Source organism: Leptinotarsa decemlineata, unplaced genomic scaffold, assembly GCF_025532065.1.
Source record: "Leptinotarsa decemlineata unplaced genomic scaffold, Ldec_3_MD MMD2_tig00002082_RagTag_RagTag, whole genome shotgun sequence".
Classification (NCBI taxonomy): Eukaryota; Metazoa; Arthropoda; class Insecta; order Coleoptera; family Chrysomelidae; genus Leptinotarsa; species Leptinotarsa decemlineata.
The window spans coordinates 1,118,202-1,131,820 of record NW_027412573.1 but is presented as its reverse complement, the minus strand read 5'-3'; the positions used below and the strand labels follow the sequence as shown (position 1 = coordinate 1,131,820).

Sequence of the window (13,619 nt, the reverse complement as noted above, 5' to 3'; positions counted from 1 at the left end):
AACATTCCCCATTTAGACTGTATGTGGCGAAAATTACTTCTTATAAAAGGAAAGAAAAATACAATCAGTTACCAATTTTATTTTTCTCTTTGATACAAATCGAACAGACATACATACAAAAAACATCCATTATGAATTACTCCTTTAAATAGAATAAGGCTCAACCTACACTTGCACGTCAGATTTTTTGAGGGCATCCTCGATCATCTTATCAGAGACTTCCCATAGCTGTTTGGCTATATTATCAAAGAAAATAGTTCTGCGGTTGTAATATCTGCAGTCTTTATAGAGAAGTCCTGTTTCATTTTCGAGAGACGGTTCTGTAGCGCAATAGATTATGGTCTGAGCACCCTGAAACAATAAAACAATATAAATTGTACAAGACCTTAGAATAGAATTCCAGTTTAGCCATCATGAATGAGTCATTTGACATTGAGAACGTGAAAATTAGTTTTCGGGGAAACAACCCCTTTCAGAAATTCTAAAAATCAAATACGAAAAACAGTGACACTACAAACCCTGGCCACGAAAGCCGTAACCATTTTGTCAAAGCAAATTTGATGTAACAACAAAGGTCAATGTCAGAAAAAATAATCTTCCACATTTTTATTAAATTCCATACTATTAGTTTGTTTCAAAAGTTTTTGCCGTTGTTATGTCATGTGTTTTGCATTACACCATAAATTTATGTTACCCAACAATCTGCTTTGTTTGAGATCAGTATTAATCTATCATAAGTAAATAAGAAAATGTGCATCATTGGCTATAAAGTCAATTTCGTTTATATAAAAAGAAAGAAACAGGATAGGCCCAAGAACTGAGCCTTGGGGAACTCCCCCATTTATGGCTCAATAGTGAAACATTGACATTATCCAATCCATAGTAAAGGAGCACTGATGAAGACGTCTACGACTGATTCTACCTTATGCTTATTATTACCTGCTTTGGGCTTCGCATGAAGAAAAACGCTAGCGGGGCTACTATAATGAAGTGAAACCACCTCATATAATGCCTGAACAAGCCAGTATATACCCATCCAGGGCAACAAGCGTACACCTTTATTTTCTCCTTCTTGGTTCGTCTAGCAAGCTCTTGTGCGAAATAAATGTTCGCCAGCTTCGAATTGGCATATAAGTTAGTTTTCTTGGCAGCAAAGCTGTTCAGGTCGGACAAATTTATTTCTCCTCTTTCGTGCAAGGAAGATGCCACGACTACGACTCTGCTGGACTCTGAGAGCAGATCGAGCAACTGCTGGGTGAGATAGAAATGGCCAAGATGGTTCACCCCCATGTGAATCTCAAAACCATCAGATGTCTGTGCCGTCATCTTCCTGGGATATGAAACGCCTGCATTGTTTATCAACAAATGGATTTTATTGTATTTTCTTTTCACTTCATCGGCAAAATGTTTGATTGATTTTAAAGATGCAAGGTCCAACTCCATGGGAACCTGAAAACGAATAAAAGTAATTTGCTTTTGGTTGGTAGATGTGAAAAAACTGCATCAAGGTTTGTCAAGGTTGGCGATACAACCTTTTAGCAGGTCATCCTGGGGATACTAAAAATGTAGCAACACCATTTATTATCTGTAAGTATAGTGAAGAGCCCTTATGTTTTCACATTTACTATGAACAACGACTTTGAGTTTTTCAAAACCAAAGGCAAGACTTTTAGCAATATAGTTGCGAAGTTATACAAAAAAATATCCTATAAAATCAACTCAAGGTTTTAGCAGAACCTCTCTTTCATGAATTAAATAAGGTGTCAAGGAACAGGAAGAAATGTAATTTAGATAATAGTGCTTTTACCAGTTTGGGAGAGTTATCTAGAAGCTCAGAAATATGGATGCAGGTGAGCTCAGCCTTCTCAAAGGTCCTGCAGGCCAAGATGACTTCTGCGTCTCTTGACGCTAGTTCTTTAGTTACCTCGAAGCCTAACCCGGAATTGGCTCCCGTGATAATAGCAACTTTTTTATTCAGAAGCACTTGGTTTCGGCATTTTCCCCATTTTGATTCTCGGTATTTCCTTATAAGAATCAATAGAATTATGGAAGGAACGATGTAGTAAGGCAGAGAATAACCCATTATCCTTCCTAATAATAATCACTATTTAGAAGTTATCAGCCGGGCTATTACTGATAAATATTTTTTTTAAAGAGTTTTGGTTTTTCTTTGTTTATTTCCGCAAATTCATTGACACAAAACATATGATGACCTTCAATCTTTGACATTGAATTTTTGAACTAGTGTCTAGAGGACTGATCACAACTACGTAGTTGTTATGACTTGTTGTCTAGAGAAAAATTTACTCATTTGGCTTATTGACCTAAAACAGAAGAAAACAGGCAGTTTTATGCCAGTCAAATACTGTTTTCATGGTAAATTCACTGTGGATCCACATTAAACATCGCTTACTTGCTGTTGAAGGCGCAGCAATGCTTATCCGTATTTCACTAAATTTTTGTTAATAAAATGGCTGCCCCAAATGCCAAAAAATTGCAAGTTAAAAGAATGTTGAGTATTCATGAAATTTTTAGAAATTGTAGAATTTGAGATATCTGAGAGCCACATCACCCTATTATTGACCCAGAATAGTAAACAATTATTATTCTTTGTTTATGATGTCCTGTGTCAAATACTCATATATGTTGGCATAAGTATTCTTGTTAGTCCGTGGTTCCGTGTCAGTGTTATCAATTTAAAAAATGGTGGTCCCCGGTTGACGTGTGCATTTACAAAATATCTTCAAAATGAGGCCGGCTTTAAATTATCTACTAATTGGTATATTTTTTGCGTTCATCCTAAAGTCAATATACAGCCTGTACAGCATATTCCAAGCTCCGCATTGCGAAAAAGGCAGCGTCTGTTATAAATCGTTTTTGAATTCCAAACCAAAACTTGACCTATATGTTTTTGTCTCCGACAATTCGAAATCGGGCAATTTTGACGAGGTTTTGTACAGGAATAACTTCGATTACAATTCGCAGTTCGAGAGGTGGGTAATTGAAGAAAATTTTAACGAAAAAATACAAAATACCGCATTTCCCAGCAATTTAAAGTTGTCTTATAAAAATCGATTATTATCGTTTTTCACTGATAGCAGACTTTCTCAGCATGGCTTCATGAAAGATAAAAGTACAGAAACAGCTCTGCATGAATCCAAGGAACATGTCGGGACTGCCTTTGCGCAAACTACAAATATGTGATATATTCATTGATTTTTCTAGAGCTTTCAATTCTGTTAATCAGAAATTATTCATAAATGAACAACAGTCTTATGGAGTTCTTAGGGTAGACTTGATGTTATTTGGACAGTAAAGCACATTATTATTATTATTGTTATTAATGAATGCTATTATTATTGTTCTCCTTTCAGAGAAATTTTATTGGACATAAGCAAAGCTAGCCGTAACAATGGCTCCATATTCATCCACACAGTATTCGTGCCTAGCAATGCGAATATCGAAGACAACTCCATTCAGGAGCTGACTAAAGTTCCCGAATCGACTTACGTGAAAAGCAGACTCACAAAATATGCCATTCCTCTGAGTGCCACCTTCAACCTACTCAAAGAAGAGGGTAAGAGGCACTCCGTTAAGCCGGTCACTCATTTACGGTCCAAATATTCTGTGATAATGTGCACCGACGACTTGACTATTCCACACGAAGACATTCCTATGGAACTCGTCCGGCATCTGAGGATAACCAGAAACCGCGTTTTCCTGCCTATATGTCAACCTGACCTGCTGAATATGAGGCTGAAAGATCTCGTGGAGATTACGCCAGACACGAGACAGTTGAATTTCACTTATACCTTCAAGCCTGCTTCTTTCGGGAAGATGAGGTTCATGTTGCAAATCGAAGCAACTCTACATCAGTTCCTGGACTTGGGTTTTACCGAGAAAGATCTGGACGAAGTTAAAGGAGTTTTCGCTGATACAAATCTCTTTTTGCTGTGTGCTACTATGTTCATTGGAAGTGTCCATGTAAGTTAGTTTGAGAATTGCTTTTCTGTTCTTCGATTCAATATTCAGAGCTGAAATCTAATGTGGCTGAACAAAATGCCAAAGAATCAACGTTTGTTTGAAGGTGATTGACAATGTTTCATATATATTATTAAAATAGTATATATATATATATATATATATATATATATATATATATATATATTTATATATATATATATATATATATATATATACTACAATGTAGGTTTTCACGGATGGTAGAATATGATGTGTTGTTCTTCCGGGTGTTCATCCGTTCTGTACTATTCGATAGTCGACGTTTCGCCATCATCTCGTCTTGATAATGCCATCTGAGATGATGGCGAAACGTCGACTATCGAATAGTACAGAACGGATGAACACCCGGAAGAACAACACATCATATATATATACATATATACATACACACATATAGACCCATGTACACACATATAATAATTTTATAAAATGTTTTGATTTCTTAATACAGGCAGTTAATAAGTACATACATACACACCTACCCTTAACACTAGTTAGTGAGAGACATGGATACGACATATTTTGTACAGCTGTCACAGCTATTCAAAATTTTGTTCAAGAAATTCCCTCAAATCATAAAAGGGCCTTGTAATTAAAAAATGTTTTACAGCCCTTCTGAATTTCAGAGTGCTATGAATATTTTTAATTTGCTTCGGTAGATGGTTGAACATTTTCGTACCATTATAAACAATTGAATTTTGGCATTGGGTGGTTCTTGGGATTAATTAAGGTATATACAATACCAAAGAATTGGGTGCAGTATCTGCACCCAATACACGGATCAAATACATATTCACTTTCACATATTATCCCCGGTCTTGCAAGTAAGATGCAATCCATTTTAGGGATATGCCTCTGATGCTATAGTACTCAAGCTTCTGCAGCAGTATTTCATGATTCACACAATCAAAAGCTTTGGATAAGTCACAGAACACCGCCGCGGATTTTCCAAGGCATTTGGCAGAGTAAATCACATATTCTATTAAAGAAGATCAGAAATTTTTGTTTTTGGTAAATTGTTTTGGTAGTTTTTTGGCTGGTCTTTCACAACAGGTTAAAATTGAGTGATATATTAGTAATATAAAGGTATCAAATTTTACAATGAGCTACCGAATGCTTTAAAAAAAATTTAATAAATAAAAATGCCGCAATAATTTGAAAAAATGTCTGTACATTTATGTTCATGTTGATAATAATGTAGGTACGTGTGTATATGCATGCATATTTATATTTTTTTTTAAGTTTCATTTCTGATTTATCTTTCTTTGTGTACTCTGTTCGTACTTAGTTATATTGTAGTTAGTTTTTTTTTGAATTATTGTTTTTCCCCCTGCTATAAACATTGTATGTTTCTTGGGAAAATAAATTGTGATCATTATTATTATTTACTCATGAGAATGTTAATTCATTGACGGATGACAATTTTTTTCAGCTTCTTCTAGATTTTCTCTCTTTCAAAAACGATGTCAGTTTCTGGAAAAGCCAGACTTCCATGGCTGGTCTATCGACGCGTACCGTATTATGGAGGGCTTTCTCTCAAACCATCATATTTTTATATTTGCTAGACGAAGGCACTTCGTTGCTGGTCCTCGTTCCAAGCGGTATAGCAACGGTGATAGAAGTAAGTGCACTTTCAATGTTAATTTTGATCAAGCAGTTAGAACTTAAAGACTCTTGATCGATTTCTTATTTCAGTTTTGGAAGGTTAGCAAAGTTTTCAAGACTTCCATATCCTGGAAGGGCCTCAAATTCAACAAGGATCATAAGGAGACCAATGACGAGAAAAGAACGAGGGAGTATGACGAAGAGTGTATGAAATATTTGAGTTACTTGCTGTATCCTCTTTGCGTTGGAGCAGCGGTGTATTCTCTTCTGTTCCAGCCTCATAGAAGGTAATAGTTTTTTTGCAGGTTTACTAGGTCTGTTGAAAAAATAATACTTTTCATTTTTCTCAAAAATTATTCATTTATTCTTCCATTTCTATTTTGTCCCCTTCATTTTGTCACCTCAGATATAACACACTTGTGTCAGCATTTTTTCTAGGGCGAGCTTAGTCATTTACATCTTCTCGACCTTCTGTGAAAAGTTTTTATCACTTGTATACATCTTTCTGAGTCAGAGTACCATCACCGTATACCACTGTCAACATTTCAGATGTTTTTGAGCACTTAATTCCATTTTTCATACAAAATATCATGCAAATTCTTTGATTGTTGTTAAAAATTTATTCTTCCTCAAAAGGTTTGATTATGGGAAATCCATTAAGCCCCTTACTTGCAGAAATTTTAATGGATAATCTAGAGAAGTCGATCTTTAAACATCCTTTGATTGAGAATTTCTTGTATTGGCATAGACATGTGGATGACGTTTTGGTATGTTTTACATGTACTAAGAGGCAATTAGATACTTTTCATAGGGATATTAATAAAATTCATGAAAACATTAAATTCACTATTAAAATAGAAGCAGACAACTCAATTGATTTTTTGGACTTAACAATCAGTAGAATTTATGATGCACTATTTGGAACCTTTGGTGTAGTAATGAATATTACTGGAGTTTTTTCCCAACACCAAATCGTTATTTTTAACACGTATTTCGACCACCAAGTGATCATCTTCAAAGAGGAAGATTAAAACTAGAAACAAATGCGAAGCTAACCCTATTTATGCTATATAGGTATCCCATTCAGGTAAACCATCCAGGCGTACCACCCATACAGGTATACCAACCTAAATTAATTTTACAATTTTGCCTTACCTATTATTTTACAATATATGTTTATATAAGACAATTTTCAGCTATATAAAAATTAATTTCACAATATTGCCTATCCAAATTTATTTTTGCAATGTGTCCTTATGTAGTAATCAGTAATCCCAACATTATTTTATTTTGAAAAGCTGTACATATAGTATGCTCTTTGGTATAGGTCCGTCATCGTTATTCATAATATTTGTGTGTTTAGTTATTTCTACACTTTCATAGGCATCTAGTTGCTTGTTGTTGTTAACTTGCCTAACTAATCTTAATGAACTGAAGTCTATGGAATGGTTTTGTTGCAAAATATGAAGGGCGACTGCTGATTTTTCAGGTCTTGCATATTTTGAGTATGCTATGTGTTCCTTATATCTTACTTTAATAGATCTTCTTGTCTGTCCATAATATTTTGCATCGCAGTCTTTACATTCCATTTTGTAAATTCCAGACTTTTCCGAATTCTCGACTTTGTCTTTTGGACTTCCCAAATGGCTCTGTAGTGTATGACTTATTTTAAAAACCACCTTCATACCTAGTTCCTTGAAAATATTTCCAAAGTTCCTCGTATATTGGTGGTATGGAACTGAGATGTATTTATTTATCTTGGTTTTTGTCCTTTCTGAAAGTCGAGATTTCGTTCATTCTTAACCTAAACTTCTTCTTCCTTATTATGTCATCTACAATACCCTTCGAGAAACCATTAGTGGCTGCTATTTCCTGTATTGTACGTCTTTCTTTTGTGAACCTATCATGTGTTTGAGGAAAGCCAAAAGACGATGCACTAAAAAATTCAACTCAGCACGTTTGTGCTGTCCACAGTGATGTGAACTGTTAGGAATATACCTGAACGTGAAGATGATCACTTAGTGATCGAAACAAGTGTCGAGGTGTTAAAAATAACGATTTTGTGTTGGGAAAAAACTCCAATAATATTAATTAGTAGAATGAACAACAAACATGATTTTTCAATTTATCACAAACAGTTCTATATTACTGTACATTACGATTTTACCCATCCTTATCAACACAAAGTAGCAGTTTATATATTATAATTCACGATCACTCAATGTTCCTCTTTCAATAGATAGACATTCTAATATACAAAAAATAAAAGAAAATTAAATATTGTGAATATAATTACATATAACAAGTGAATTTAATCTATACTTTAAAAGTAACTGCTGAAGAGAGAACGGAAAAAGAAGAACATGAGAGGAAGTGATTAAAAAAACATAATTCTAATTATTTATTCAAATTGAAAGAGGTATATTTTTTAGGAGAGATTCCTATTCAGTTTGTGCTTCGAACATTCGCTATGGAAATGAATTAGATATCATTCACAGTAGTGCTACACAATATAGTAGATGAAAGAGGTAAAATTTCAGTCGCATGGAACACTGTCATCCTCAATGGCAGACATCTGATGTTTCGGAATGAGACACTTTCTTTATTGCCTCTTCAGCACCAACTTGGATAACATTACAGTATTTACATAAGCAGTGCAATGAGTTGTAATATATCCTTGTGGTGATTTTGTAGATTTTCATTCAATACCAATACAGATCATTTTGTTGAAGCTAAAGGAGTAATTTGAGAGCCTCGGAGGATGTTGCGAATTAAATTTCACATCTAGTATTGAAGTTGAGATTGTTTATCGTTTCATATAGTTACCAAATTTGTTTTGAATAAAAAGCAAAAAGTCAAACATCTGAAAACATCCGTCTCTTTCATTAAAATTACACAATTTCGATTTTATCATGTCTTCAGCAACCGAAGGTTGCTACGAATCGCCCATCGACATATGTCTTACCAGGTCGAAGGAAATTGACCTGTCTTCCCTGGAGTGGATCAACTTTGAGATCCCTCCGAAAAAATCATAATTACGAGTACAGGACAAACGATAGTTTTGGCACCTTTACTGGGGATCAAACGATATGAAAGGGAGCGAACACTCTGTAGACGGGGCGAGTTATCCGGCTCGAAGGACCAACATGTTGCTTTTTATTCAAAACAAAACTGACAATAATAATATAGCTAACTATATAATATCAACTTGAATACTAGATGTGAAATTAATTCACAACAATACCCTCATCTCTTCCACAAATAGTTGGATTATGTTATCATCAGTGTCATTCACTCATAAAAAGGAAATTGATATCATTGGTATATCCAACAAGTAAACTGGTGACCAGATAGTGGAATCTATGTTGGTTCTAGTATTGATCCCTGAGGTATGCTTACGCATTTTGATTGTATCTATCTTCTAAGAAGAAACCAGACCACTGAAGTGATAGTCCTTAGATTGATGTCCATAATAGTAGGCACTAAAATCTCAGAAATATTTCATTAAAATGAAAACATTGTTGTCACGGTTGTGATTCTACATATTTAATAAGTTTTCCTTATCTGTTTAGTATAATTTTCGTACGCCACTGCAAGAGACAGATTGAGGCAAAAACGTCAGTCATTTCTGAGAATTCTGAGAACTATTCTGGAATTATAGTATATGAATAGTAATTGAAGCCCAGTTGTAGACTTTTTGCTACCATTGGCTCAAAATTTTGATTTCTTCTGCTCATTTTCATCCTGAGTACTTTTATTTCTTCCCAATGACGCATTTATTCAAAAACTGCATCTCAAAATATAAAGCGTTACGTTTTGAATTGAAGAAGAAACATTCTGCGAATTTTGGTGAAGGCGCCATAAAATTTTTGGCGGGAGAACCAGTTTCACCATTTAGGAACGGACTAGCTCAACAACATATTAGTCAAAAATAATAATTTGATTGATATGTTGTCAATAATTGCTTAGCTTGAATATCAACCATAAAAATAAATGAATACATTTCAATGGCTAATATTGATGACGTTCTATTTTGACTTTCAATTCATATTTTTAATATACAGTGTGTAAAAGCCTAATGGAATAAATTAATTATTTTGGATACGGTACATATTTTAAAAAAATCCAGAAACACGTCAAATTTTAATTATAAGTTGACATACTTCAACGGAAAAATGCAACCCCCGTCGAATGACAGGGATAACCCCCAATTTTTTAAATGGGAAGTATAGGCTTGTGATATATTGTTTGAAAAGTCTCTTCATCCTCTATTCAAAAATGTTATCGCTTTCAAGTTTATTGTAACAATTAAGATAAAATAAATTAAAATTTTGTGGTTACCGAAATTCGAAAAAATACACTCAAAACTTATTGCAATGTACTACAAAACTTATTTCATGTTGAGGTATTGATAATAAGAATGTAAGCAAAAACCATAGCAATGTTCTTTTTAGATGGCATCCTTCAAAAAACTGTAAATAATTTTCGTGGCAACGTTAGTTTAAAACGCCTTGTCAACTTGCTTTGTATGTTACAACATTAGTTGTCAGTATTTTAATTTAAGTTTATAGTTCGTTAACTTCAAGTCTGACAAATGGTTAGATTAACGGAAATGCATGAAATAACAGTTTAACAAATTATTGGTTACAGAGATAAAACCCAACACAACAGGAAGTAGCCATTTCATGAGAAATTTACTAATTTACCGCGCATATCTCAAGGAACAATAAGCAAAATAGAGAAGCAGTTTGGCGAGCTTGGTCATGTGGGGCAGATAAAAAAAGCAGCTGCCAATGCTTTAAACTTTTTTGGACAACCAACGCTTCATTTTTGAGGAATCGAGATATTAAAATTGCATATAGAACAAATAATACGTTGGGAAAGCTAGTTAAAAATAATAAGGATAAAACATCCAAATTCGAGAAATCAGGAGTATATAAATTAAAGTGTGGAACGTGCCCTAAAGTATATATTGGTCAAACTGGCAGGACATTTAGGAATCGAATCCAGGAACATCATAAGAGCTATGTAAATAAGCAAACAAATTCAACATAATCAAATCATCTTCTAGAAGAAAATCACATCTTTAATGAAGAGTTTGAAATTTTGCACATTGAAAATAAAGGTTTGAAACTGAATCATTTGGAAGCAATGGAAATTAATTAAAAAATAAAAATAAACTTAAAAATTCAAACATTCCAATGAATGACCAACTAGATTTGAATAAATCACCATTATTGAACTTGTTTTCTTAAAAACCGAGAAAGAATTATTGTTGATGTAGATGTGAGGCAATATGCTTTAGGTAATCATAATTGAGCAGGTACGAGATGTAGAGGTTCAGGTAATTTCTTACAGGTAGTATCAATTATGTTTACCTGGAGTATATAAATATGAATGTAAGGATAATTTGATGTATTAATCACTTGAAAAAGCTAATGTTTAGCGAAACATGTTGTGATATATTTTTTCAATAAAGTTTGTGTCAAATTTACATTTGACGTGTTTCGGAAATTTTTTAATAGTTACAGTAACCGAAATAATGAATTTATTCCATTTGGCTTTTACACACTGTATGTTTTCCTTAGTATTATCCTCAGCTATTATACATTAAAAATTTGCTGGTGTGTATAATTCAGTGTACTAAAACTTTTCTTACAGTTGGTACTCTTGGACAATAAACAGCATGGTGAATGCGGTTTACGCTTTTGGGTTCATTTTTATGCTGCCTCAGCTGTTCATCAACTACCGGTTGAAGTCGGTAGCTGCCCTGCCGTGGCGCGCCTTTACATACAGGGCGTTCAACACCTTCATCGACGACATTTTCGCTTTCATCATAACCATGCCGATGGCTCATCGAGTGGCTTGCTTCAGAGATGACGTCGTATTCCTAGTTTATTTGTACCAAAGATGGTGAGTTGAAGATTTTTTATTCGTAATGTAAGTCGTTTTTATGGTATTTCACAAATAATACGTCGGGGTTAGGTCCGGCGAGTTTGGTGGCTACTTCAGATGGAACTGACTGCTGTTTTGGTTTTCTAGTGCCTACCTCTAAAGATATATCGTGTGTTTATTCATAATTCTATATCGAAGTGGTTTTGATTTGTCCTAGACATTTGCAAATTTATTCATATGTTTAGATTTAATCATAAGGTATGTCTGTTGACAATGACTTTTTTTTACAGGCTGTATCCTGTGGATAAAACTCGCACGGACGATGTGGCAGGAGAAGTTGTTCCAGAGAATAAGAAAAACAAATAAATTTGTTATTTTTTGTTTATTTATTTGTAATAAAATTTGGGAATGACGTTTTTATGTTCAATAGATACGCACACAACCAAGTATTTTAGTATAGTGTTGTCCTAGTGAGTCCCCCAAGGCACTGTACTAAACACCCTAATTAGTTTTGAGAATTAACTACTGGATATTATCTCATTCTTTTGTCTCCTGTTCGGATATCGAACTGGGTTTCCAAATCCACTTTCCATATTTCTTGGAGGAAACTCTCACAATACAACAGTTATGACTCACATACGGATATTAACAATATATATACACATATATATATACACATATATATATATATATATATATACATATATATATATTTATATATATATATATATATATATATATATATATACACACACACATATATACAGTGTCACCGATAAAGTCCGCATCAAATGGGAAACTTTTTTATTTATCGTTTTATGTGAAATTTGATTTTGGCAGTAGATTTTGCTTAAGAAATCATGTCAAATGGCGTCTACAAAATAGGTCACGTGATTTCCTTAACCTGTCAAAATTGACATTTAAAAAAAGAAACATCGAAAAATGACATTATTCTTCAAAATATCCAAAAATATCAAAGGATAAAAACATTTTCTTTTGTAATTTTATACCCACACACCAAGTTTCAAACCCATAATAAGTATTTTATATTTTCACTATTTTTCCGCATTCCTGCTTTTTCTACTTATCAAAATTTAAGCACACCTGTACTAAATCATTTATTTTAACTAAACTCGTCACCGAATTTCTTTTTTTGTAATATAATAATATTTTAAGAGCCTCTTTGATGTTAACAACAAATTTTGAAAAATAAAAGTTGTCAAACTTGATGCAAAGTTCATCTAGTTTCAACGGGGCTTTCCAAACTATACAGTACTTGAGTTTTTTAATGAGCAAATGGCCTCACAATATGAATTAGAATAAAACGGAACATTAGGAAACATCATTTCGTGATTCTTGAAGCCCATTCAATAAAAAAAAAAACTCATAGTATTTACATTTACCTACTCCGCTAACAACACAAAGTTCAAAGTTCCTCCACAATCTCATTAACATTGTTTAACCTTGATCAAGTATAACGCTTCACAGAATCATATCTAGAACTTTAAATAATGTTTATTCTCCGTCCCTCACTATTACTATCTGAATTTATAACTTTTAAAAAACGATCTTGAAAAAGGTTACATTTTGTAAAGTAATTTTGGAACCCCCCGTATATGTCACTCCACCCTAAAATTCCGAAGTATTCGACACAAAAGACCGGCTCCTCCGCCAGTCATTTGATCGTACTTGCAACTTCACCATAATTACAATCAAGTGTTTTACATTTCCATTTACTACCAATTTTTATTACTCAAGAAACCAACTTATTATCTGCCCTGAAAATGTACAATTTCTTCAAGATCGAATATGCGATAGTCTACTAGGCTAGGTTTCGTTTTATCTGACAAAACGGAATCATTCATTGTTTTCATGACACATTCAAGCGATTACACTCTTGTTTTCATTCTACAAAATCACCAGCACAATGCAAATATCATAACGATGAGTTGGCATTTTCTAACTCAGCACTTTTTTGTTTTGCAAAGCAATAAGTAGCACATGACTAAAAAATGGCGAATGCGCCCAATGTAAAATATCCGATTACACCGGTCATAGAAACAGTATGGAGATAATTCACGGCAAAAAAGATATTT

The 13,619-nt window shown here is 33.7% G+C and overlaps 2 protein-coding genes across 2 annotated transcripts; one reads left to right on the top strand and one right to left on the bottom strand.

Annotated features, from left to right (window-relative positions):
* Positions 1–61: 61 nt before the first annotated feature.
* LOC111511210 (retinol dehydrogenase 11) lies at positions 62–2,308 on the bottom strand. The gene is made up of 3 exons (XM_023167224.2): positions 1,808–2,308; positions 940–1,449; positions 62–351 (listed from the first exon to the last, which is right to left on the bottom strand). The coding sequence occupies exons 1-3, from the start codon at positions 2,081–2,083 to the stop codon at positions 166–168; spliced, it is 972 nt and encodes a 323-aa protein (XP_023022992.2). The 5' UTR covers positions 2,084–2,308; the 3' UTR covers positions 62–165.
* A 369-nt stretch (positions 2,309–2,677) lies between these two features.
* LOC111511209 (lipid scramblase CLPTM1L) lies at positions 2,678–11,935 on the top strand. The gene is made up of 6 exons (XM_023167223.2): positions 2,678–2,993; positions 3,375–3,984; positions 5,456–5,644; positions 5,719–5,915; positions 11,290–11,541; positions 11,814–11,935. The coding sequence occupies exons 1-6, from the start codon at positions 2,749–2,751 to the stop codon at positions 11,887–11,889; spliced, it is 1,569 nt and encodes a 522-aa protein (XP_023022991.2). The 5' UTR covers positions 2,678–2,748; the 3' UTR covers positions 11,890–11,935.
* The last annotated feature ends 1,684 nt before the right edge of the window (positions 11,936–13,619 follow it).

What these genes read in the sequence shown, in the direction of transcription:
- LOC111511210 (XM_023167224.2), bottom strand. Translation starts at nt 2,083, where the DNA reads ATGGGTTATTCTCTGCCTTACTACATCGTTCCTTCCATAATTCTATTG. An exon ending in TAGATAACTCTCCCAAACTG is followed by an intron (nt 1,450 to 1,807) that starts GTAAAAGCACTA and finishes ATTCGTTTTCAG; the next exon opens with GTTCCCATGGAGTTGGACCT. An exon ending in TCATGCGAAGCCCAAAGCAG is followed by an intron (nt 352 to 939) that starts GTAATAATAAGC and finishes TTATTGTTTCAG; the next exon opens with GGTGCTCAGACCATAATCTA.
- LOC111511209 (XM_023167223.2), top strand. Translation starts at nt 2,749, where the DNA reads ATGAGGCCGGCTTTAAATTATCTACTAATTGGTATATTTTTTGCGTTC. An exon ending in GTATAGCAACGGTGATAGAA is followed by an intron (nt 5,645 to 5,718) that starts GTAAGTGCACTT and finishes TTCTTATTTCAG; the next exon opens with TTTTGGAAGGTTAGCAAAGT. An exon ending in CTGTTCCAGCCTCATAGAAG is followed by an intron (nt 5,916 to 11,289) that starts GTAATAGTTTTT and finishes CTTTTCTTACAG; the next exon opens with TTGGTACTCTTGGACAATAA.